The sequence below is a fragment of the Pelodiscus sinensis genome, chromosome 9, assembly GCF_049634645.1.
Source record: "Pelodiscus sinensis isolate JC-2024 chromosome 9, ASM4963464v1, whole genome shotgun sequence".
Taxonomy (NCBI): domain Eukaryota; kingdom Metazoa; phylum Chordata; order Testudines; family Trionychidae; genus Pelodiscus; species Pelodiscus sinensis.
The window spans coordinates 21,631,322-21,658,000 of NC_134719.1; the positions used below are offsets into that span (position 1 = coordinate 21,631,322).

Consider the following 26,679-nt stretch of genomic DNA (forward strand, 5'->3'; position numbering starts at 1 on the left):
TCTTAGGTCTTTTTCAAAATACCCCAACACTCAGCACTTATTTAGGATTCAATGCAGTTCTCATGGTGGGGAATTGAAGAGTTTCCATTGACTTCACAAAGAAGAGAATTGGACCTTAACATTTCCTGCAAGTGACTTCAGCCATGCCTATAAATAATCCGCTCACCACTTTGCAGTCTTTTCCTGAACTGCCTTTGAAACTGACATTTCTCAGTTGTGGTACAGCAGGGAATTGGCTTTACCAGCATAGTGCTGAATAGATTTTTCATCTTCCAAAGATGATACTTGCAGGGGCAATATTGGAAAACACAGCGATGTAGGAGTAAAAACAATGTGACTTTCTTGCAATCGGGAAGGTTTTGCAATGTTAAGAGATACTATCATTGCAAATGCTCAGGATCTGCAGTGTGCCTATATAAAACACTGTAACAAAAATACTATATACTATGAGATTTAACATAAGCATGTATTAACAAATACTAAGCAATACATTTCTGGGTGATTAAAATAAGCCTCAGGTGATCTTATAACTGAAACAAGAGACAGAAGACAATGACTTTATTGTCCTGAAATGCACTGCCTGTTGTGTCTTAGGGTGTGTCTAGACTACAGGGTTTTGTCGACAAAAGTGGACTTTTGTTGACAAAGCTATACCTGCGTCCACACTGCCTTTGAGTTATGTCGACATAACGTCGACAAAACTCAGCAGTTTTGTCGACGTATGTAAACCTCATTCTACGAGGAATAATGTCTTTTGTCGACAGAGTTCTGTCGATAGAAGGCATTATTGCATCAACACTGTCTTTTGCGTCCACACTGTTATGTCGACAAAGCAGCTTGCTTTGTCGACAGAACTGGATGTAGTCTAGATGCTCTTTGTCGACAGAAGCTTTGTCGACAGATTCTGCAGACAAAACTTATGTCGACGTAAGCCTGTAGTCTAGACATACCCTTACTGATCTCATGAAACTGAGTTCATACATAAAAATAAGGGAATCAGTCAAATCCATGCATTAAATGGATACTACTAACATCAAATTAGGAGTCTCCAGTTGAGTCCAGACTCTGTAATGTATATTACAAACAGTACTGAAGCGGTGCTTGTAAAACAAAACAAAACAAAAATCTTTTACAAAATAGTAGTGTTTTTGTATATAAAGAGGAAGAAATAAAATGTGGACCTTTGAGAGAAGAATTTAGGTGGCTCTCTCAAGATAAGATAATTTTTTTGCTACCGTTTCAGATGCACCATATTAAAAAAACAACAACTTTGCAGACCTTCTAAGTATGGAATTCATGACCATTCTGTAAAGTTGTTGAAGAAAGGGAGCAGCTAACTCTCCCATAGGGGAACAAATCTAAAGAAGAACAGTTGGCTAGTCAGAAATGTTCTGACAAATTGTTTACAAGAAGAATGCTCATTCATATTCTGTGATAAATCCCAGCATTAATGCTAAGTTAAAGTTGAGAAAGTAAGCCCTTACAAATCATGAAATTCCAAAAGCTAAGGTGAACATTCATGTTGTTCCCTTGTGCACATGCTTTAAACAGACACTGACAACATAAATTTGCCCCAATAGTTACCTTTGTAAAAATAACCTTTTATATAAACCTAAAAGTGGTAAAAACAGATTATTTCAATGAAAGCAGATGTTTTTAAACAAATAAAGGTTCCCCAGAAGGGCAGGATACTCAACTGAGATAACATTAAGGATCTAAAAATGCAACTGACTAAAAAGAAATATGAAAAATACTTTATTGATTTTCAGTGTGTGAGATGAGGAAAAATAAACCTTGGGCCAGATTCTCAGTTAGGTAAAGCAGTGGTAGGCAATAACCAGACTGCACGCTGGATGTGATTTGCCAGGATTAGCCCCTGGCAGGTTGCTGCCACTTTATTTACCTGTGCCTCCACAGATACAGCTGCTTGAAGCTCCTATGGGCTGTAGAGTGCCGTTCCTGGCCAATGGGAGAGCGGGAAACAATGTCCCTATTCATGCCATTTCTCACATCTCCCATTGACCAGGAATGGCGATCCACAACCAATGGGAGCTGCAAGAACCCGTACCTTTGGAGGCACAGGTAAATAAAGTGGTGGCTGTCCTCCAGGAGCTAACTCTGGCAAACTACTTCCATCTTATTGCCCACCCATGTCCATAGAGATTGTGATGATGCCTTGTCCCAGTAGCTCCTTCATTCTCAGGACTCCCATGCTGCTGGGATTGTTTCATTCAGTGACTCTGGTTGACATACACAACTTGGTTCCCTCACTATGTCTGATAAGCAGACATTGGGTTTAGTAGGGAGCACTCCAATGTTCAATGCACCGTTATAAAGATTCACCATGTATTCCTCAGCTGTGCTGAAACATCTGATCTGTTTGCATGTGAGTATGGGTTCAAGTGACATACTGACAAGACTTTGAAGACTGGATTAGGAATGAAATAATAGGTCCCCTATCTAAAACCAGGCATATGATATCCATAGCTATCCACAAGATACACTTACCCGCATCTTCTAAATGCTTCTTTACACATTAATGGATCCAATCTTAGAAGCTATGCTCTGACTGTATTTTATTGTTGCATCATAATTTTTCTACTGTAAACCAATTGAACATTATTACTATACCAAATTCCATTGATGCCTCTCCTTTTAACATGTGACTTTTTATAATATGCAGAACAGTATTAGGTAGGTATCAGTGTATAAAATATATAATAAATACATGTAGTGTACTTACTTTCTCTCTCCTTTGTACCACTCAAAGATTGGAGGAGGAACTCCTGCACTTTCACATCGTATCAATCCGTTACCTCCTAGCATCACTCCACTGGATTTAAGTTCCTGAATTGTGGGGGCAACTGGAAAAAATTGAAGCGCAAATCTTAAAGAAATATCACTACAGATTTATATTTTCATTTCTTCTACAGATGCCTGAAGTTATTTTCATGTCTGATGGATCAACATTACATTTTCCTGTTTGATTTTTGTGTCAGGATTAGTCACATTCAACCACATTTCTCAAACAGGATACACAAGAAGTTATCTAAGAAAGCAAAATATAATATACAGACTTTATTTATATATACAACTGTGTATCTCAGTCAACAAGCATATAACCCCGTGATATGAAAAAATGAGTTATTAAAAATGTTAAATGCTTCCCTAAACCAACAGGTATCCTACAGATATACATAATACTTAAGTACCTTATACAACGTCAGCTAAAAACAGGGGAGACCATGCCAGGCACTAAATGTGTATGAAGGCCCATAGACTCTGATTTTCACCTCTCCAAGGAATTCAGGATTAAATCAAAAGAATGTAAAATGTGGACTGTACAGGCTAAAGGTAGAATTCACTTTCACAACTATAGCAGCAGCTTTTATACACAATATGCCTGATTTTTCTCATAATTCACTATACATGCAAACATTGTAGCTGAATCTACTTTTTTTACAGCTCTTTTTGCACAAAAGAGATATTTTAAAAATTAATATTTTAGTTTGCAACAACAGATAAAAGATACGTAATTGGCTATTTCTCAATTTTCAGGAAAATCCAATGTTATAAAGCATAAAAGTGCACAAAAAATAGTTTTACAAAGGGAAATCATGAATAGATAAGTAATTGCCTTTACCTTAGAATTTTTTTATATTTTCAAAGCATTTTGTGATGATATAAATTATATTTAAAAATAGAGAACAAAATGTAAAACTTATAAATAAAATTCCATGATTTTTTTCCAAGCAATTTTCCAGATGTTGCTTTATACTAGTTATCTATAAATGTGAACCAACTACCCCCTCATTCTTTTTCATAATCACACTCAGCTCTAAGCTTGTCATTTTAAGAGACCATAATCTTTTACGATAGCCAACTACTCCAAAGAAAGAGCAGCTATTTTAAACAAAAGGTTCACCAGGAAGTTCTTTACATAGGCTGATCAATTTCATAATGCTATTTTGCATGTCAGTAGGGTCATTTCTCAGTACAAACATAAATCTGTGAAACCTGTAACTTGCTTTTTTGCGCTCTGCTTCCCTACAGCTCCTGCTGCCATGAGGAATGGTTTTTTTTGGGGGGTGAGGCACAACTGCTGCTGCACTGAACCAGCTCCCCCCTCAATGATTCCTGAAACCATATCCTCAGAAAATGGGGTGCCTTGGAGAGGAGAGGGTGGGGTGATGGCAGAAGAAGATAGGGACTGGGAATTGATAACTGAAAGGTTCCCCCAACCCATCTCCAGCCCGCTGGGAATTCCGGACCGGATTGTGCTGCCTGGGACTCTGAGACCGAGCTGAAATAGCTTTTCCTATGCAGGTTTTTCATCTATACTCCCTTCTCAGAGACTTCAACCTCTCCCCCACATTGGTTGAAGAAGGACCAATGTTTCTCAGCTTGCAGGAGCTCTGTTCCCTTGTGCCTGTCTAGTAATGGATGCAAAAATGAATTTTGTATTTGCCAAAATTCAATCACCTTATTTCAGGAGGCAGAATATTCACATGCTGGTTTTCCCTGTCTGTCAGGTTCCCATTCCCTAGTACAGGGACGTCCAACCTGCAGCTCGTGAGCCGCATGCGGCTCATGAAGAAAAAAATTGTGGTTCCTGATGGAAACTGGGATGGAACTCAGAACAGCTCAGGTCAGGCCGGGTCGCACACAGTGTCCCAGCCTGCACGTGCTAGCAGCTCACTGCTGAGCGCAGGCAGCGGTGGCGGTGCCAGCGGCGGCTTCGGGACCTGGGCATAAGGTTAGTGGGGGAGGGGGATTGGGTTAGAGCAGGGAGGGGAGGTGTCTGGCTCTAGGGAAGGGGAGAGGAGAGGAGGAGAAGGGGTGCGCATGGCATGCCGGCTGCTCAGCGCACGCGCCTGAGGGCCTGGAGGGAGATGTGTAGCTGTAGCTGCAGCGGCAGCTCCGGGACCCAAGAATTAGGTTAGAGCTGGGGAAGGGGCCGTGCCTAGCTCAAGTCTGGGGAAGGGGAGGGGAGAGGAAGGGAATGGAGGGATTGGATTTGGGCGGGGGGTGCGCACGGCATTCCAGTCAGCACAGCTCAAGGCCGGACGCTCAGTGCCTGGAGGGAGATGCATATGGCTGTATTGGCGGCTCCGCCTCTGGGACCCAAGAATTAGGTTAGAGTGTGGGAGAGAGGGGGATTGGGAGAGAGGGGGGCCGGTGCCTGGCTCTGGGGGGAGGATTGGGTTAGGGGTGTGTGTGCCTGGCTCTGGGGAAGGAGAGGGAAGTGGAGGGGAGGGAAAGAGCAGCTAGCATGCTTCCTGAGACCTGGGATCCCCAGGTACTGGCCCCAGCTGTCTCTGTCACCTCCTCCTAGCCAGACCCCCCGACGAGTACCCTGTCCCAGCCCGCACCAGTACCCTGCCCCAGCACCCTGTCCCTGGCCCTCACAAGCAAAGTTAGGGCCACATTAGAGGCTTGGGGGTTTTGGAGCAGCTGTTTTTTTTGTTGTTGTTGTTTTTTTTACATCTCACTGGTGTGGCCCCAACTGCCTTTTCTGTGGGTCAGATCAGTGACTCCGACTCAAAACAGGCTCCCCGCCCCTCTCATAAATAAAGACAACACCGAAACATTTTGTGTTTGACATAATATTGTATTTAAAAATGAAGCCTGGCCAACAAGCCCACATCTGGCCGCAGCATTATAACACTGGAACCCCCTGTCCTGAGCCTCTCACATCCCCAAACTCCTGCACCCACACATCTCCAATCTTCTGCCACAACACTCCTGCACCATCCACACACTGCAAATCTGTGTCCTGAGCCCATCATACTCCCAGCCTCCCTGCCCTGAGCCCCTCATGCATCCCAGCCCAAACTCCTGCACCCTCACAGCCACAAGCCTGCGGCTTGCTCAGCCACAATAGCAGTGGAGATCTGGGGAAAAGTTAACAAAAAAACAAAAAAAAAAAGCCATGTTTTTGCTCAACAACTTTGTCCTGGCTCTTCACACTGTCTCCACTCCTATTGTGGCTCTTCGTCTGGAATGGGTTGGCCACCCCTGCCCTAGTATGTAAATGGAGATTATATTGTTTTGATTTCATATTTATTTTACATAGGAGACAGATATATACCTATGATATTCCTGCCTCCTTGGGACATGGTTGTTTACCCTTTGTTTGGGCACAGACTCGGAAAGCCTAATATTAATGCATAGCCATAATTTCTCATATATCATTAATACATACATTTTTGCATTTACTAGTGTGCGATAGTCTTTCATAAAACATCTCACTAGATAAAACTGGTAATACAACAAATTAAGTCAATTACTTGTCAATTGAGGTTCAAACTCTCTCCCTGTCTGCATAGCCCAGATAAAGTTTCTCTTCACTTCTGGAAACAGTCTCCCCTACTTCTTTTTTAGCTTGATAGTTTTATTTACCTACAATGTAAATAGGCCTGCAATGAAGACCAGACTATTCAGAGAAGCAAATACATATTCCTTTGTCTAGGACAGACTTATTTACTCATTCCCTCAACATACCTGGTTTAAATACACTTTTAATAATCATTTTAGCATATATCAATTTTTCTCAATACACCCTGCATATATACATCATGCAAGAATATTAATGATCAGTGAGTTATTAGATTTCAATCCATATATTACTTATCACCTTTTATACAGCTTTTATTCACCTTTGAACCTCTCTAGTCTGTCACCTTCAGGACCTGACGGGTGCCAAACCAGAGAATTTGCTGAACCATGGGAGGTCAATATTGTCTAGCCACATTACCAACACTTACACTGCTCTTAGAAAACATTTACAGGTAAATCAGAGTTAAATAACTGTACAGAACACTGAGACCAGGATTGGTGGCTGTAAACACAACTATGGGACTACAGGAAACAGGGCTACACCCCTGATAAGTGGACATCTGGCTGACTAAAATCCTGCTGGGCTACGGATATTGCCAGACCAGAGAATGCCAGGCTAGAGAGGTTCAACCTGTATAAATATCATGACACGGTGAATGAAGTATAATGAGCATATACGGTATAATAAGAGCTGCTGACACAGACTAGTAACCAGAAATGGGCCTCTGTATTGCAATCCCATACATTGTCCCAGATCTTTGAACCTTAAAGACAGTTAGATACTGTAGTTTGACAGCATGGGACTTGGATAAGCAAACTGGTTTCTGTTAATGATTCTGTCACTGATTTCCTGTGTAATTTTGGACAAAATTTCTCTGGGTTTCCATTTACCAAAAATGTTATTCCAGAGATATATGAGCACTCATCCAATTTTATATTTAGTTTGGAGTATGGAAAGAGAAAACTTGAATGCTAGGAATATGAGGAGGTAGCCGTGCACCTAATATAAAAACACAGCACAGTACATTTTTAGATGGGATGTTTTCCATACCAACACATAGAACACTATGAACTATCTTCAAGAGGCCACCAAAAGATCTTTTTTCTCTTATATTTTCACCATTATCTCCAACTGTCTCTTCTCTGTGATAACAGGGACTGAATAAATCTGTCCATTCACTTTAATTGGCAGTGACAAGATTTTCAACTCTGCAATAAAAAGGCATTCTCAATGTACATGCACTATTACTATGATTCAAAATCAGTGTCATGTTTTTACTGAAATGCATACTAATTTGTGCAGTGAAAACTAGTGAACTTTTATTCAAAACGTATCTAGTAAACCCTCATGGGACTAGAGCCTGTACAGTGTCTGCTGAGAGATGCAGCACAGAAGGTGCAAATGCCACCTTTGTGCTTCCCAGATTCTGGGCTACCAGGGAAATTGAAATCACTTCTGGCATAAGTTAAAGCAGCTTTCAGGGTGACTACTTTTTGCTGTTGTGCCTTTAATATTGCCTCTTTGAGAAACTGCCAGTTCTCCTGAATGAATTTTTCAATTAAATTTTCTTCCTACATGACCTTACATACTAGTTCTCTGAGTTTAGGTATGAGGGTTTTTAAGTCCATAGTCCTGGACAATGTCCATTGTCCTGAACATTGTGCTGCTCTTACTCCTTCTATGACAAGAAAAAACATCAAGGACACGTCTATACAGCAGGGAAGAAGTCGAATCAAGATACATAACTTCAGCTACGTCTATTGCATAGCTGAATTTGAAATAGCTTAATTCGGCTTTTTAGCGCTATCTACACAGCAGGAAGTTGAGGGAAGAACATTCTTCTTTCTACTTCCCTTACTCTTCATGAAATGAGGGTTACAGGAGTTGGAGTAAGAAGTCTTCCAGCTCAATACTATTTCAAAATAATGGCTTGCTGTGTAGACGTACACTATGTTATTTCGAAATAACGTCAATTATTCTGAAATAACGTGTCTGTGTAGACGTACCCTAACTGAATAGCTAATACTTTCATTACAGTAAATGAAAATAATAAAAATCATGTATTCCACAAGGATTATTTAATCATGAATGTGATTACATAGACAGACCGAATGATCAGCATTGAAATGAAGTAACAACAAGAAGAAAAAAGGGTTTCTATACACTGATATATGCATCATATAGCTTATAGACCTATTCTCCCTCCCTGAGCTCATGATTCCAGTATATTCTTACTCAGCTAAGCATGTGAATACATGCTCAACTTTTACCTTGTACATCAGTGACTAGGATTTCAGTGGAAATTATGTCCTTGATTAATTTCTAGCATCTGTGTAAATGCTTTGCTGAAAAAGGATGGACATGCTTAAATAATGTTCTGAACTGGGGTCTTATTGATGAACTTTTGAGTTTATCACGGAAGAAGAGTGACTAAGCACAGTAAAACTGATCAGCACAGACTGACTCATAAGGAATGCAACACTTAGCTGTGAACTCATTAGAAGGAGGTAGCTGGAGACAGCCAGCATTGGATGGTACAAGCATCATCAAGCATTCAAACAGTAAAGAATGCTTACTTTTGCAGGCCTTTTGATAGGCTGATTTGTAAAGGGAGTTAGTAAGGACGCGGTACAGTTTTTATTGCCGTGAGTTTTGCAACTACATGATGAGCTGTGCAGGTCTTAAATAAGAGACAAAACTTTGCAGTAACCAACACCATTATATATTCTGGTGATGTCAGTTATTTTTGGAAGGGTAGGAGGGATGTGAAGGTTTTTTTTAGTCTCCGTTGCCTATTGAATTATATTCTCTAGGAATAATGATATTACTGGTACAAACAGAATTTAATAACTTCCACTAATTGAGAATGAAGTCAGTTTTAAAACAGTTTGAACTGCATAAAGTATTTTGGGGAAAGCGTCCATTTTTATGATCACATGGAGTGGAGTCAAATTCTGTACAGATCCTCTGCTGTGTAACCATGAAAATTAATCACAAACTCTGATAGTGCATTGAAGGCAGGCAGAATTCAACTACATGCTTTCTTGCTCAGTACACATAATGCATGATGCTGCACAAGTCAGATGTGGTAGTGCACATATAGGCATAAAAGTGTCAAACAGGACAAGACCCTAATTCTGTATCAATGGCACTGCTGATGTGTGGCTGTGAAGGTACTCCTGCCTTGCTGCCAAGTTAAGACTTATGATGAGAAATATTAGTTTAGTACTTTTATAGGTCCATATTGCTTCCCATTCAGCACTGACTTCCCATCTATTTCTTGCCATTCACAACTGAAACAAAGTAGAAGGCCCAAGATTTACTTCTGGACAGCATGGAGAACTAAACCTAGCACTAAATACTATTTTGGATGAAGTGTGAGCCTGGGCTGAGGCATAATAAGATTGCACTTTATGCTACACAAAGACTCCCAGGATCACAACTGAGCAAGAACATCACATGTGCTTAGTAGTAAAGGCTCATGACTCTATTGTCTGCTCAATGTGTATGTATAACTCCAGTAACAATAATTAAAGCTAGATATGTGCACCATGGGCAGAGTGTATAAAACAGAAAAATAGAAAAATTATGTATAAAAACCACTTGTCACAGACCTATCTGGTTTAATTTTTAGTAAAATATATAAATAGAACATGAGATTTCATTAGAAATGAAATTCTGAGTCTCATGTTCCAAATAGAAATGTGGTAAGGGAATACCAAATCTTGGGGATGCACCAAACATTTTCAATATGTTTTTAAATAGATAATTTATAAAAGAACAAGTAGAACAATGCACAAGGTATGCAGGCATTTAGACAGTTACAGAAAATATGCAAAAATTCTAGCTAGAACAGGTTTTGTCTTAACATTTTAATGAGCTTTGGGACTTTTATGCATATTAGTTATGTTGCCCTAATTACTCATTATAATTCTAATGTGCATTTTATATTTAATTACAATGCTTATAAAGATTTGGTATGGACGGTAAATTATTATAACTAGCATGAGCATAATGATTATGAGCTGAATTTATTAACTTTTATACTAGCATTCAATGCTAGTAACTTCCAATTTCACCTGTGTGATTAACTACACTGTCTGATTAAACAAACATTTTTATGGAATTAATTGTAAATATCAAAAAAGTATCTGTTGTATCTTGGCAATACTCATGAAATTTGAGTTTCTTTCATTTTTTCTTTTGTTAAACAAATTGTTCTCTTATGTTTCAAAAGAACATATTTTTCTTACAAAGCACCAGGTTTTCTCAACTTCATTGAAACAGGAAGTCAGACATCAGCAGTTTTCAAATCTTAGCGGTGTCTAAATATGAAAATCATAGAGATTTTTACAGATAATCAAAGGTGTCATTCATATGCTATACTCAGCGAGACACAGTAAAAATTGATCTCTTTATGGAGATTTCAATACTTACAAGGAAATGGTATTCATTTAAAGACATATTTAGAAGTTATGTAAGGAGGAAGAGGGGTCATTCTAAAGAAGCTGTATTATAAAGGTGTATGCTTATCCCCAGACAGCAATGTAACTGTAGTCTCCTAATTCTTTCTCTTTAATACAGGGAATTATTTATTTGTATACAAAATATAATTGTGTGTGTCTATGTATGTGTAACCCTTCTGCCAGGTAGGCCTGGCAGTAACCAGGGCTGGTTCAATATCTTGGCATCCATCTCACACAGAACCGGCTCGAGCCCACACCCAGTTATCTGGGAAATTCACACACCCCTGGGTGCCTCTGAGAGACAGTGCTTCCCCACTCGCAAGCACTGAGTCTGAGTGTAGGAAAGAAACATTTAATGAAACAGAGAGAGAAGTCATACGGCATTAACTTGGGAGAAATACCACAGAGTTCATAACCCAAACATGAGCTAAGCCCTCCCCCCCCCCCAGCTAAGAATCACCTGAAGTCCAATGAGTCCGACACCCCAAAAATCTCTGTCCCTGGTCCGTGCCACCCAGAGTCCCAAAGTTCCCCCGCAGGGTTTCACCTCCCAACCTGGATAGAAATGGGGGTGGCGGGATAGATAAGGGGCACCTTACGACACTCCGCCACGCTCCACCAGCTGTCTTGTCCTGTGTTACCACACGCTCTGCTCCTCGCCTGCTGCCGCTGCTGATCACCGCTCCTCGTCTGCTGCTGTTCCGCACCACACCGCTGGTCGTCGCTCCTCACCTGCCGCCACTCCGTGCCACGTTACACCACCAGCCAGTGATTCCCACCAGCCACTCTGTTGGTCGCCGCCACTCCACTGGCTGCAGTGGGTCTGGCTCTCAGCCAAACCAGTGATTTCAGCTCTCCATGATTTCAACTCTTTAGCCACCAGCTGGACTGGCAAAGGAATCCAGCTTCCACTGGACTAGCAAAAGAAGACTCCTCAGGGAGTCTGCTTTAGGTCTGTCCTTAAAACAAAGGGGCTACGTCTACACTGGCATGATTTTCTGGAAATGCTTTTAATGGAAAAGTTTTCTGTTAAAAGCATTTTCAGAAAAGCGCGTCTAGATTGCCAGGATGCTTTTCTGCAAAAGCACTTTTTGCGGAAAAGCGTCCGTGGCCAATCTAGACGCGCTTTTCTGCAAAAAAGCCCCGATCGCCATTTTTGCGATCGGGGCTTTTTTGCAGAAAACAAATATCTGCTGTCTACACTGGCCCTTTTGCGCAAAAGTTTTTCGGAAAAAGACTTTTGCCCGAACGGGAGCAGCATAGCATTTTCTGCAAAAGCACTAACAATCTTACATGAGATCATCAGTGCTTTTGCGGAAATTCAAGCAGCTAGTGTAGACAGCTGGCAAGTTTTTCCGCAAAAGCAGATGATTTTGCAGAAAAACTTGCCAGTGTAGTCACAGCCAGGGGGAAAGGGGCAGGTTGGGCCAGTCTTATAGCTCACACCTGGCAGGTGTGAAGCAGACTGACTCAAGCCCTTTAACCCTTCCCCCCCAGCTTAGTTCACTCAACTCTGGAAGAGGAAAGGCTTGTTCCTCCGAGACCTCTCACCACGATGGCGTGTCTCTCCTGCAAGCACTCGTGGCATGTTTTACAGTTCCCACATTTAGGGGTAGCATGATTAGTGACCCTCACAACAGTCCCAAATTATTTACAATTCTCCACCTTCCATTCCAACACTGACCCTCCATCAGCCCTGGCTGAATGGGATTTACATAGCCACACCTCGTATTCTCTCCTGAGCTGTATTTACATATCAAAAGTTAACAATTAATTACCTTGCAGAGCTAAACAATTGTAATGGGTACACCCATCCCTCCTTTTAGCTGGCTGATAGCAAGCAGCAGTTCAGTCCCTGCTTACATGTGGAAGGGACACTCCACCACATACATTCATCATGTTTTGTGTTTCTGTTAGTTTCTATCAAATGCCTCTGTTATCTAACTGTATTTCCCTTTATGATAATTATAGTACACTGTCAATGAGGTACCCTAATATAGAAATAAAATACAGGGTTCTATCCTTTTCCACTACACACCTAACTTACATTACATCAGTGGTTCTCAAACTATGGATTGGGACCACTTTGCAAGGGGTCACCAGAGATGACTTAAACTTGTTGGAGTTTGGGGCTGAAGCCTGAAGGCAAAGCCCAAGGCACTTCAGACCCAGGTAGTAGGACTCATATTGCAGGCTTCCCTGGGGCTGAAATCCTTGAGCTTAAGTTTTGGCCCCTCTGCCCAGAGCAATGGGGTTCAGGCTTTGCTCCCCACCCAAGCAGTGGGACTACAGCTGGCTTAAGTTTTGGTTCCCCTCCTGAGGTCCTGAAGTAACTTTTGTTGTCAGCAGCGGGTCACAGTGCAATGAATTTTGGGGAACCCCTGCATTACATTAATCTTAATGAGATTACACATGTGCATTCATGGGAGACTATGTCCCACACCGTATGATTTCCTGTAGCTTTTTTGCATTCTGAGTATGCATGAATACATATTGAACGCATTGGCTGTGTCTATACTGGCATGAATTTCCGGAACTGCTTAAAACGGAATACTATTCTGTTTTCAGTTTTTCCGGAAAAGGAGCGTCTACATTGGCAAGCTGCTTTTCCGGAAAAGTCCTTTTTCTGGAAAAGCATCTGTGGCCAATGTAGACGCGCTTTTCTGGAAAAGAGCCCCGATCGCCATTTTCGCGGAAAAGACTACTGGGCTGTCTACACTGGCTGTGTACACTACAGTGTTCCGGAATAAGGACTTATGCCCAAGCGGGAGCAGAATAGTTTTTCCGGAATAGCGGCTGATTTTGTACAGTAGAGCATCGTTGCTTTTCCGGAAATTCAAGGGCCAGTGTAGACAGCTCGCAGCTTATTCCGGAAAAGCAGCTGATTTTCCGGAATAAGTGGCCCAGTGTAGACACAGTCATTGTATTTATGGACTAGAGCTAAAATAATTCTTTTAGGGAGGATTATCATAGATAAAAAATATATACAATAGCATCTTTTTTCAGCACATCACTATGTGGGAGGAAATGTCAACATCTGACTACATGTTCAACTTGTCCTGTATCTGATGTGTTTGATTATTAGATTCAAAATACTTGCTATGTCACTGGGTATACTTACATATTCCCATAGACTGCTGAGACTTATCAAAGCATAGCAAAGGTAGTCACAATGGATAACTTGTCATATCTACCCAAAACTCTGTTTTTTTTGTTTGTTTGTTTGTTTTGTTTTGCAGAAATAAATATCAGTGTTCCAAAGAACATCAGCAGGCAGATTATGTCTCAGAGCTCCCAGTTTAGGGTGACCAGGCTCCTGATTTTATAGGGACAAACCTTATGTACAAACTTTTGTCTTATGTGGAAGGCTACTATTCCCACCCTGTCCCAATTTTTTAACACTTACTATCTGTCCACTCTATAGCAGTTGTACAAGGGGCATTTGTCCCATATATACACACACACACACACACTGAAGGGCAGCATACACATTCCTTCGGTCACACACTTAGAATGCATGGTGAATAAATAGTTTTGTATTTGCATAGATGCTGTTTGTAATTTAGAATGAACAGATGTGCAGAAGATAAAAATAGACATAAAACTGCCTATATTTGGCTCTGTTATATATGGTGTTTATGTTTCATGTTATTCGGCCATTATTTTGGTCTGATCCAAATTTAATTGAAGTCAAGTGAGAGTTTTTCCACTGACTTCAGTGGGTTTTTAATCAGGCCCATAAAGAGCTGCAATAAAAGAATCACATAATATTCAAATACATAACTATAAAGAAATAGCATAACAATAAAAATTGTCTATGCCTGGTCCATCCTCTTTGTTGCTATTATTTCTATTAACGTGGGAGAGAAAAGTAGTCCTCATTATTTCTTCCATCTTCTTGCAAACTAATAAAGTGGTTGAGACTCTTCATTAAAACTATAGACCTAATCAATTTACACAAAAGATGGCAGTGCTGGACAGAAACCAGAAAAATCACCAATTTCTAGTCATTCTTTGTTTGGGCCTAGGATGTTCGAATGGAACTTGCCAAGAACTTTATTATGGTACCTAAACATTTTAGGCCAGAAGAATGGAAAGTATAATTTTATTCAAAGAGAATTTATGGAATAATTTAGAAAGAAAAAGTTAGAATATCAAGCTGTTGCTAAGGTAACTGGAATAGCTTATTTTAAAGGACTGAGTCAGACCCTTGCAACAAATTTGGATGAAATTTAGAAACTGATGAGACGTCACAATTTTGGTGAAAAACCCTCTCATTATTTAATTATCTTGCAACTTGTATCCATTAAAGCCATACTGCTCAGATTCCTGCCAAATTTGGGCAGGTGCAATTCATATAGCTGGAAAACAGATGAAACAAATCATTATACAATTTCACAATATATAATCTAAACTCAAGTTTGCTCACCTCAAATTATTCACAAATGCACCTTCCTTCCCTATCATGGAATGCATACTCCACTTTGCTCTGAAATTCACCATAACTGCTCAAGCAGGACAATCTGCTTCTCAAGAATGCCTGGTTTTAGCTCTGTTCATAAGGTATATATACCGGTCCCATCCCCATGCTATTTTCACATTCATTCTACTAAGTAGGGGGATACTTAGGAATATAAATCTGACACTTTTGGAGGGACACCTTAAACACAAGCGTATTATACACATTAAACCACATCAACACATGCATGTACACTGTATGCATAAACAGCAGTATTCACTGGTCCAACAAAAATCCACCTGTCATGGAGCCATCTGAATAAATGAATGCATCCACAAGTTCCTGGCTGTGGTGGGATCACAGAGCTACTCTAGTCCCAGGGTCATGGAAGGGAGAAAGAGATCTCCTCCATCCACAGGGCCAAGTCTGGGACAGCAAGCTTCTCTGACCCCAGAGCCATGTAAGAGAAAGCGAACTTCTTTGGCCCCAGGGCAGCAGAGGAATCCCAGGGCCAGAGGAGCTCTGTGCCCCAGTTGTGGTTCCTGGAGCAGAGGAGCTCTGTGACCCTGCTAATTATTGGCAGTGGGGAGAGGGAGGATGTGCCCCCACTTGCTTTCTCTTGTGCACATCCCTGTTACTAAGCTATATTTCTTCCACATGTTGAAATTCACTTCCCCACATAAAAGATGAAGGATAGGACAGATTTCATCTATCCCACCAATCCTGCATCTTGGGCTGAAGGCTGCCTTCAACACAAGGCTGCTACTCCAGTTCATGGGCTGTTCCAATAGCTGGAACTGCAGATCCTCAATACTGCTACTCCAGCCCTCAGAGTAGCAGTCAATGGTTGTTCCAGTAGCTGGACAGTGGGCCGCTGCTTTACACAGCTTGCATTGGCCGGGGTTGGAAAACAGCAGCCAACGGGAGCTGTGAGTGGCCATACCAGTGGACGCTTAGGTAAATACAGCCCCTGGGGTCCCACCAGGGCCTAACTCTGGTGAACCGCAACTGGCCTGAGGAGCTGCATATTCTCTACCCTGTTTCTAAGGCCTTACAGTTCAGTGTAGACTTGGAAGAAGAAACCAGGCTGGAGAAGGGATTTTCCAATTTGTGGGAAATTCTGGGTTGTTCATGTTTTGTTTTCTTCCGTGAAACAGCGACATGGTGAAACTTGCAGTGAAGCAGAATAATCTGTATCAGTGCTGGCCCATCTACTGAGCAGCTGAGGAGCTTCTCAGCAGGCTGGGTAGTGAGGGAGCATTCCTAGAGCAGTTGGATGATCAGTTGAGCAGCTGGCAAGCCTTCCTTTCCGATTTCGAATGAACATGTTTAGGAAATTGACTTGTTCCCTCAGAATGTTTTGAATCTATTTTCTGACAGAAAATTATTCCCTCTGAAATATTTTGACTAGCTCTATGGTGTAGAAATCAATAAACACTACAGCCCTCTGCCTCCCAGCCCCACCATTTAGTCTAGGCACTTATGGAAGCCTCTTAGAGCAGCCTGTGGCTGTCTTACACAATGCCTGATAGTGATAGAAATGTAGCCATGTTAGTCTGGTGTAGCTGAAACAAAATACAGGACTATGTAGGTAATAATTGGGAAAGCTATCCTGGTAATGGATAAGATAGTTGGGGTCTTTATTCAATCCGCCCCCCCGGAAATTGAACAAAGACCCCAACTATCTTACCCATTACCAGGATAGCTTCCCCAATTATCACCTCTAATACCATTAGCTCACAGACATCTAACTTTCCCCACCTCTAATATCATTAATTCACAGACACTTACCTTCCTTCCTCCCCCCTCCTTCATCTCCCTTCTGTTCTGAAATGTGATTTGTCCTTTTCATATGTGTTCATTTTTTTAATTGTATCCTTCGGTATATATGGTTGTGACTATTTTCTTCCACTATTTGATCTGAGGAAGTGGGTCTGGCCCACGAAAGCTCATCATCTAATAAACCATCTTGTTAGTCTTTAAAGTGCTACATAGTCCTGAATTTTAGCATGAATGCCAGTTCAGAGGATTCTCTTTCAAGTGCAGATTTGAATGTCTTCTGAAGTAGGATGCAGGTGAGTAGGTCATTGAGACAGTGTCCTTTCTGGTTGAAATGGCAAGCAACTGTTTTTTCTTTGTGATCCTGTCTAATGTCTGTTTTGTGGGCATTGATTCTTTGGCGAAGTGTCTGAGACGTTTGTCCAATGTACATAGCAGACGGACACTTACGGCACATGATAGCATAGATTATATTTCTGGAGGCGCAGGAATATGTATTCTTGATCTTATAACTCACTTGGTTAGGCCCAATAATGGTGTCAGCAAAGTGAATATGTGGACAAAGCTGGAAACGGGGTTTGTTGCAAGGGAAAGTACCAGGGTTGGTATTAGTGTGGTATGTCCTGTGGTTGTTGGTAAGAATCATCTTGAGGTTAGGTGGTTGTCTATAGGAGACTATGGGTCTGTCTCCCAGAGCTTCTTGGAGTTTAGTGTCCTGTTCCAGTATAGGCTGTAATTTATTGATAATGTGTTGGACAGGTTTAAATTGGGAGCTGTAGGTGATGACAAGTGGTATTCTATTGTTGGTTTTCTTGGGTCTGTCTTGTAGTAGATGGTTTCTAGGTATTCATTTGGCTCTTTCAATTTGCTTTTTTATTTCTCTGGGTGGGTAGTTGAGGTTTATAAATGCTTGGTAGAGAGCCTGAAGTTTCTGGTCTCAGTCAGTGGGATTAGAGCAGATGCGGTTGTATCGAAGGGCTTGGCTATAGATGATGGATCGTATAGTGTGTGCTGGATGGGAGTTGGAAGCATGTAGGTAACTGTATGAGTCAGTGGGTTTTCTGTAGAGGGTGGTGTCTAATTTTCCACTGTTGATTTGTACTGTGGTGTCCAGGAAATGGATCTCTCGTGTGGAATGGTCCAGGCTGAGATTAATGGTGGGGTGTAGGTTGTTGAAATCTCTGTGGAATGTCTCCAGTGTTTCTTGGCCATGCGTCCAGATCATAAAGATGTCATTGATGTAACGTAAGTAGAGAAGGGGTAAAAGGGGATGGAAGTTGAGGAAACGTTGTTCTAGGTCAGCCATAAAGATAATAAGTTGTTCTCAAACTGCACTTGAAAGAGAATCCTCTGAACTGGCATTCATGCTAAAATTCGACACTCTCCGCGGGGGGCTGAACAAAGACTCCAGCTATCTTACCCATTACAAAGATAGCTTCCCCAATTATCACCTCTAATACTATAAACTCACAGACATCTACCCTTCCCCACTTCTAATATCATTAACTCACAGGCATTCACCTTCCTTCTCCTCCCCCCCCTGCATCCCCTTCTGTTCTGAAATGTGATTTGTCCTTTTCATATGTGTTCATTTTTTAATTGTATCCTTTGGTATATATGGCTGTGACTATTTTCTTCCACTATTTGATCTGAGGAAGTGGGTCTGGCCCACGAAAGCTCATCATCTAATAAACCATCTTGTTAGTCTTTAAAGTGCTACATAGTCCTGTATTTTGTTACACAATGCCTGTGAGGGTTGGGGTGGGAAGGGAAGAGGATTGTTCCCCAACTGTCTGCAGAGCTTTTATCGTACCTCTATACTGCTGCACTGAGGCCCAACATCGCACCCTTATCATTTAATTGAGCATGCTGAGATCCTTGAGTACTAGACATTAGTAAGTGCTATTGTTACAGAAATTACCCTGCCAATTTCTTTAATTGGTTCTGTAAATAGTAACCTTAAGTAAGTATGGCCTGGGGAATGGCAATATACTATTTAGAAAATAAATCTTTAAAAATACACATTTTTTCGCTCTCTTCAACTGCTGGTAATAAAAACAAACAAACCTCCCAGCTAAATATATGTAACAGCTGTAAAAGGTGAGCGAGCTTGGTCACCTGAAATAAAAAGTAGGTTCCAAGTGACAATATTAACAAAAGGGTATTGCAGAAATTCAATATTTTGCACCTTGACTTCTGATTCTGTACAGTCCGTATACACAACAAAGAAGCTAAATATACTCACCAAGCTGATATTTCTAAGGACATTGCTCATTATTACTGTATAATAAGTGGGAGCACAAGTCAGCATTAGCATAAAACAGATTGTTTGGGGTTGCAAAGATGGCAACTGTCACAGCTTGACAGTTTTCTTGTTAGTGAATCACTATTACTGACAGTCTTTTTGACTGAAAACCACTATTCACTGACAATGCATTATAGTTGATAAACATATATACCATGAAGAATGAGGCAAAACTATAAAAGGCTTTGATGTTATGGTTCTACTTTAAAAAAATTTTTTAAATTCCACAGGGTTTTTGGGTAAGGTGCAACAAATGTAACTGTGTATAGAAATTGATCAGTGTATGTTATTCCGATATTTGGTACATACAGAAAAAAAAAACCTAGTGGCAGCACTCCGTACCTTTCCCTTAAACAAACAGTATATTTACAAAAATATTATTCCATCACAAATAGCTTCAGTAGAAATTTACAGAGAATTTTAGGAAAATAATAATCAAACATCCTTGCAACTCTGAGTTGAGGGTCTGGCATATGAGACTCAAATTTCTTATGAAAACAGTTTGGGGCAAATGTATTTGATTATGCTATTTATAAAAGAGCAAGGCAAATAGTATGTATAAAAAGAATTAGGTTCACTCTGCTTGTATCTTCTACCCCTTCTATCTACATGGTGTCTATCCTGTGTATGTAGACTGTAACTCTTTGGACCTGGGACTGTCTGCGATTCTCATTTTGCACTAGTCCTCGCTCAACAGACCCTCATTCTTGATTGGCTCCTAGGCACTACAGCAATGAACTGGATTAGTAATAATAATGAGAAGGATGCAGCCAGGTGCTGTGCAAATGTCCTCAAACAACTTGGACAATGTACAAAACATTATGATTTGGAACATTGCCACTACTACAGTCTGGAATCTCTTCAAACACATGGATAGCACAAATGAGGGGTTACATTTAGGACTTTCACAATTTATCTGGATCGTGATAATGATTCCATCTAACTGAAGCATGCAAGGCACAGCAGTCTTTCTTTGGCTCTTGTTACAAGATTTTCTGGCTAAACGGTCTCTATTTTCTCTCAGTGCTGCAGGACTTAACTGATATAAATCCAATTGTCCGGATGCTAGATGTCTCAGTGGGTTAAATGTATTGTCTTGCATCTTTTTAGGCCAATGTCCAAAACAAGTATTAGATCACAACTTAACATTTTCTGAAAAAAATTAATTCCTTATGAAATGGAAACAACTGTGAATTTCTAGTCAGACATCTGGCATGAATATTTTGTACAACTTTAGCCAGAAATTCTGAGCAATATTATGATGAGTATTCGTTAGTAGGGGAATGTCAGAGGTTGTCATGGCAGCAATAATCAGGATGTTGCACATCAGGACTCAGGTGAAATAGTAACTTCTTTGGAAAGCTGAAATACTTGCCCATATTTTAATTTGTCTAAGCCATTTTACATATAAATCCAGTTTCTAGTGTAGGTGTCAATATAATACAAAGCTAAACTATGTACATATTGAAACTATGCTACTTAGGGCTTGTCCACACAGGGAGTTAGTGTGGTGTAAATAAACAGTATACACTAACTTGCTATTTAGACAAGTTATTAGACATTAGTGATACTGTCAAATATTCAGAAACATAGTGAGCAAATAGGCATTTCATGCCAACTATGAACAGATCATTGTGAACAAACATATATGCTATGTAGCATGTGGTGAATTACATTTTAAAAATCATTTACAATCCAGAAATGGATGTTATCTTCTTACTCATACAGATACAATATGGCTGTGTTTAGACTGGCAAGTTTTTCCGCAAAAGCGCTTTTCCGCTGCTTTTGTGGAAAAACTTGCCAGCTGTCTACACTGACCGCTTTGAATTTGCGCAAGAACACTGACGATCTAATGTAAGATTGTCAGTGTTCTTCCGCAAATACAATGACTCTCCCATTCGGGAAAAAGCCCTCTTGTGCAAATGCTTTTGTGCAAGAGGGCCAGTGTAGACAACTGAGAACCGTTTTGCGCAAAAAAGCCCCGATGGCGAAAATGGCGATCGGGGCTTTCTTGCATAAAACCGTGTCTAGATTGTCCATGGATGCTTTTCTGCAAAAAGTGCTTTTGTACAAAAGCGTCCATGCCAATATAGATGCTCTTTTCCACAAATGCTTTTAACGGAAAAACTTTTCCGTTAAAAGCATTTGTGGAACATCATGCCAGTCTAGACGTAGCCTATGTGTTTAATATAAAGGTAAAGAAGCATTGGCAAAACAGTGTTTATAAACTTTGAGGCATAAAGGGATCATAATGACCATCTAGTCTAATATCCTGGATGTTGCAACCCACAAAACTTCATCCAATCACTCCTATAGTAATGATTAACTCTTCTGAGGGTCAGGAGCTAATAAATGCTATAGTGGCCAGGGAGTGGGTGGGGGATCTGGGCAGGAGGTAGAGTGTAGGAGCAAACTGGGGCTGAGGGTGTGTGGGGTCCAGGCAGAATGTAGAGTGCAGGAGAGTCCTGAAGGCATGTCTGGAGGGGAGGAAGGAACGTGTGGGAGAAGACAGGATTGGGGCTCTGGTGCAGCTCTCCTGTTTGCTTCAGGGGGTTCCATGTTTCCCTGCAGGCACCACCCCTGCTGGTCCCATTGGCCATGATTCCTGGGTAATGGGAGCAACTGGGGAGTGCAGAGACAGAGAGCTTCCCTGTGCTCATGGAGACACGGCTCTAGCCTTGTGGTGAGGGAGAACAGCAGAGAGCAAAGCTGCCTCTCCCTCACCTTCCAGGCAGATCTGGCCAGGGATAAAGCCTGAAAGAGCTTTAGGGGTTGCAGCCCAGGACCACAGATTGCTAGGGCTCTCCTTAGCCCAGGACCCTGGACAGCAGCCCCTAAAGCGCCTTTCATAATCTAGCCCATAACATCTGCCTGAAGGCCTCAAATAATGTTTTAAAGGCTTCTTGCTCTCATTGGAAAGAAGTATAATTGTTCTGCTTTCTCATAGGTAGTGTTAGCTGCTCCATAGTAAGGCTCCAACTTCGTTTCTATTATAAGCCTAATTTTTATTCTACTTTACCAAAAAAAAAAATCACATTGGCCTCAAAATTAATAGGTTGGGTTTGAGGCAGACGAAAAAAAAAACATGAAGAGAATGACATAAGTGATTCAGGAGCAGAACCATTAATATTGATTTTCCAGAAGCCTTGGAACACTGGCGAAGTTCCAAAAGACTGTAGGAAAGTTGATGTGCCAATATACAGAAAGTTTAAAGACGACAAACCTGGGCAATTATAGGCTTGTCAGCCTGACATTGATCCCTGGCAAAATAATGGAACTGCTGAGAGAAGACTTGATTAATAAATAATTAAGGGGAACAATATAACTAATGCCAGTCAACGTGGTTTATGGAAAACAGATCCCATCAAAGTATCTCAAATATAGACAGCTAGATAGATTTGGTAGACAAAGACAATAGAGATGATATAAAATATATAGACTTCTTCAATGCATTTGAAATGGTACCATACAACATTGTGAAAAAAACCAACAGAACAATATAAAATTAACAGCACATGTTAAATAGATTAAAAACTGGCTAGCTGACAGGTCTCAATGTGTAACTGTAAATTGGAGCATTGAATAGGAGTGTTTTTAGTGGGATTTTGCATTGATTAATTCTTTCTGATGCTCTTAAATATTTTATGTTTTCTTTCAGTTCATTAATAGGAATAATTGCTGAGAAAGTTTGCAGATGACTCAAAGATGGGGAGCTTGGACAAGAATGAAGAGAGTATCACCTGGATCGATTGGAAAAGTGAGCACAAGCAAACAATATGATTTTTAATACAGCAAAATAAAAAGGTATGCACCTAAGGACTAAGAATCTAGACCAGACTTAGAGGATAGGGGCTTTATCCTCAGAAGCAGTGACTCTAAAAAAAATACTTGGGGGAGATGTTGGATAATCAGCTGAACATGAGCTCACAGTTTGTTACAGCCAAAGAACACATGCAATCCTTGCATGTATAATCAGGGCAATTTTAAGTAGGAGCAGGAGAGCCAGCAGCCACACACACCAGACCTCAGGGCAAGATGGGGGGCTGGCTCTGTGCTGCAGGAAGGGGTGGAACCTCTGGTATAATGGGGAGGGCTGAAGCAGTAAGCCCTGAGCACCACCTGGAACGTGCCACACCAGCCCAGCCCAGCCCTTAGTGCTGTTTGCTTTTTTCATGGATGCATCAGTTGATCACTCTGTGATCAATTTGTACACCAAGTCTTTCATTTACTCTGTCGGTACCAAGTGATGAGATCCCAGCTTCTAACAGAAATTCTTGATCTTAGTCCTTAAGGGCATGAACCCTTCCTACAGATTCAGGAGAAACAGCCCAAGCCTGTGGACATTAGAGCCTAAATCCTGCCTGAAATCAATGTTAAAACTCCCTGGGTATGTCTACACTACAGCACTAATTTGAACTAACTTAATTCGAATTAGTTAATTCGAACTAGTGCATCTAGACCTAAAAACTAGTTTGAATTAGTGTTTTGCTAATTCGAACTAGCATGTCCACACTGAGTGGACCCTGAACCGAGGTTAAGGATGGCTGGAAGCAGTGCCGGCAGGGCATCAGATTAGGACTTAGAGCGTGGAGATGCTGTCTCAGGCTAGCTGAGGGCTGTGCTTAAAGGGTCCCGACCTCCACCTCGGACAGACAGTTCTCAGGGGTTCCCCGCTCGCTTGTAAACTCGATGAGGGACAGCAAAGCAGTCCTGTCTTGGAGTGCCCTGAATGCCCACACTCGGCACATCACTGCACTCGGCCATCAGCCCGGCTGCACATGCTGCAGGCTGCCATCCGGGGGGGGGTCAATCGGGGGGCTGAAGGAGAGCTTCCACCCCGAGGAGCCCACAGAGCCACCCCAGTCCTCCCCATTGGGAGCTCATACCCCATTCCTCCCTCATCTCCTTCCACTTACCCCTCCCTAGCCCCACTTCCTGATGTACAAAATAAAGGACACGTGTTCAAAAATAGAAACTCTCTTTATTTAACAAAACTCGGGGAGACTGCAAAAAGGAGGTGGGAGAGGGGAAGAGAGAGCGTGGGAGAGGGGAGGGCACCTAAAATGATCAGGGGTTTGGAACAGGTCCCATATGAAGAGAGGCTAAAGAGACTGGGACTTTTCATCTTAGAAAAGAGGAGACGGAGGGGGCATATGATGGAGGTCTATAAAAGTATAAGTGGTGTGGAGAGGGTGCATAAAGAAAAGTTCTTCATTAGTTACCATAATAGAAGGACTACAGGACACCAAATAAAATGAATGGGTAGCAGGCTTCAAACTAATAGCAGAAAGTTCTTCTTCACAAAGCAAATAGTCAACCTGTGAAACTCCTTGCTGCAGGAGGATGTGAAGGCTAGAACTAGAACAGAGTTTAAAGAGAAGTTAGATAAATTCATGGAGGCTGGGTCCATGGAGTACTATTAGCCAGGGGATAAAAATGGTGTCCCTGGCCTCTGTTTTGGAAGGCTGGAGATGGATGGCAAGAGACAAATGGCTTGGTCATTGTCTTCAGTCCATCCCCTCCGGGGTAGCTGGTGTTGGCCGCTGTTGGCAGACAGGCTACTGGGCTAGATGGACCTTTGGTCTGACCCAGTATGGCCGTTCTAAGCTCAGGACTCAGGGTCGGGGGGGTCTCACTGGACTACCTTGATTTTCATGCACACCTGCTCCTGGGTGGCCAGGCTGGCAGCTATCCTTCCCTAGACGGCCACTTTCCTGTGCCTAGTATGGAGGTCGTGGATGAGGTCCACAATGTCCGCACTAGACCAGGCGGGCGCCCGCATCCTGCGGCCCTGGGCAGGCTCCTGGGAGCCACCAGCCTGGTCCCGGGAAGAGGCAGAGGGCTGGGTGGCAGCGGGTGGCTGGCTCGTGCCGTGCCAGGTGCAGGGTCTGCTGGCTGGGTGCTGGCAGGCTTTCACCTGGCACGGGCACTGTAGCCAGACCATGCCCCTTTAAGGGCTCTGGGGCCGGGAGGGGGGGCAGAAGAGTTTCCCTGGTGGTGCCCAGAGTGGCCACCAGGGAAAGCTGGGGAGGGCTAGCCTCCCACTAGTTCGAATTAAGTGGCTCCACAGCCCTTAATTCGAACTACTTAATTCGAACTAGGCGTTAGTCCTCGTAGAATGAGGTTCACCTAGTTCGAATTAAGCGTTCCGCTAATTCGAATTAAATTCGAACTAGCGGTTTGCCTGTGTAGCGCCTATCAAAGTTAATTTGAACTAACGTCTGAAGATTCCACCTTAAGAAGTAGACAGACAGGCACCACATGGCTGTGCTTCTCACAGGACTTGAGTGAAATCTTTATCCTGAGGACCTGAAGGGTGTGCCTACACTGCACCCAAAGCTCAAAATAAGCTCCACAATTTGAGCATGGCAAATTGTGGAACTTATTCTGAGTCAATTTTGAAATAGCTTATTTCAAAATTTGGGATAGTCTACACAGCATTTATTTTGAAATAAATCGCTATTGCGAAACTTCCCTTACTCCTCGTGGAATGAGGTTTACAGGGACATCAGAATAGTGCACCCATTATATTTCAAAGTAACAGGTGTGCTCAAAAGACGTGGATAGCTATTTTGGAATACCTCCAGTATCCCGAAATAGCACTGCAGTGTAGAGACAGCCACAGAGATTCAGCAGACACACAGCCACACTAAACATGTGCTTGGACTCTTATTTTCACCTTTTCACTTTTGTGGGAGCAATACTAGCATGAGCTGAAAAGTGGAAAAATCCCTTCATAACTATAGGAAAACCTCTTCTAAATCCTATTTAAAAACTCACACACCCTCAAAATGCACCATAGCAACTTAACTGAATTCAGAGTATTCTATTTATGCATTAAGATTCAACTTTATGATTATATATACAAAGCATGAAATATATTTTCATATTGATTTGACAAAGTGAATGTCAGTATGATATTCTGCTACTTCTATGAAAAATAATAGACTGTTGCTGACACAAAACATCGCTTGCCAAAAATATAGGTTAAAGAGCTTCCATAGTGTGTTTCACGTTTTCCAAACTGTTATGGCACATCTACACAGCAGTGTTATTCTGAAATAACTTTGCGAAAATCTACACAGCAGGCCCTTTATTTTGAAATAATTTCAACATAACAATAATCTTATTTGGATTCTGTAACCCTCATTGTACCAGGAGCAATGCTAATTCAAAATTGCTATTTTGGAATAGGTCATATGCTGACAGGGCAGATAGAGTTATTTCAAAATAAGAGGCTGTCAGGAAACCCCACAGGTGACCTGCTGGCCACTCTGTCCACATTCATCAGAACTCGATAGCTTCCCTTCCCCTGCAGCCCTTAAAG

The 26,679-nt window shown here is 41.6% G+C and overlaps 1 protein-coding gene across 4 annotated transcripts in view; it reads right to left on the reverse strand.

Annotated features, from left to right (window-relative positions):
* NEGR1 (neuronal growth regulator 1) overlaps nucleotides 1-26,679 on the reverse strand; it is a 694,269-nt gene that overhangs the window by 166,811 nt on the left and 500,779 nt on the right. For all 4 annotated transcript variants that reach the window (XM_006121060.4, XM_006121061.4, XM_075936237.1 and 1 more), the window contains exon 6: nucleotides 2,744-2,864. In XM_006121060.4, the coding sequence (XP_006121122.1) occupies nucleotides 2,744-2,864 (121 nt within the window). The remainder of the gene's footprint in view (nucleotides 1-2,743; nucleotides 2,865-26,679) is intronic.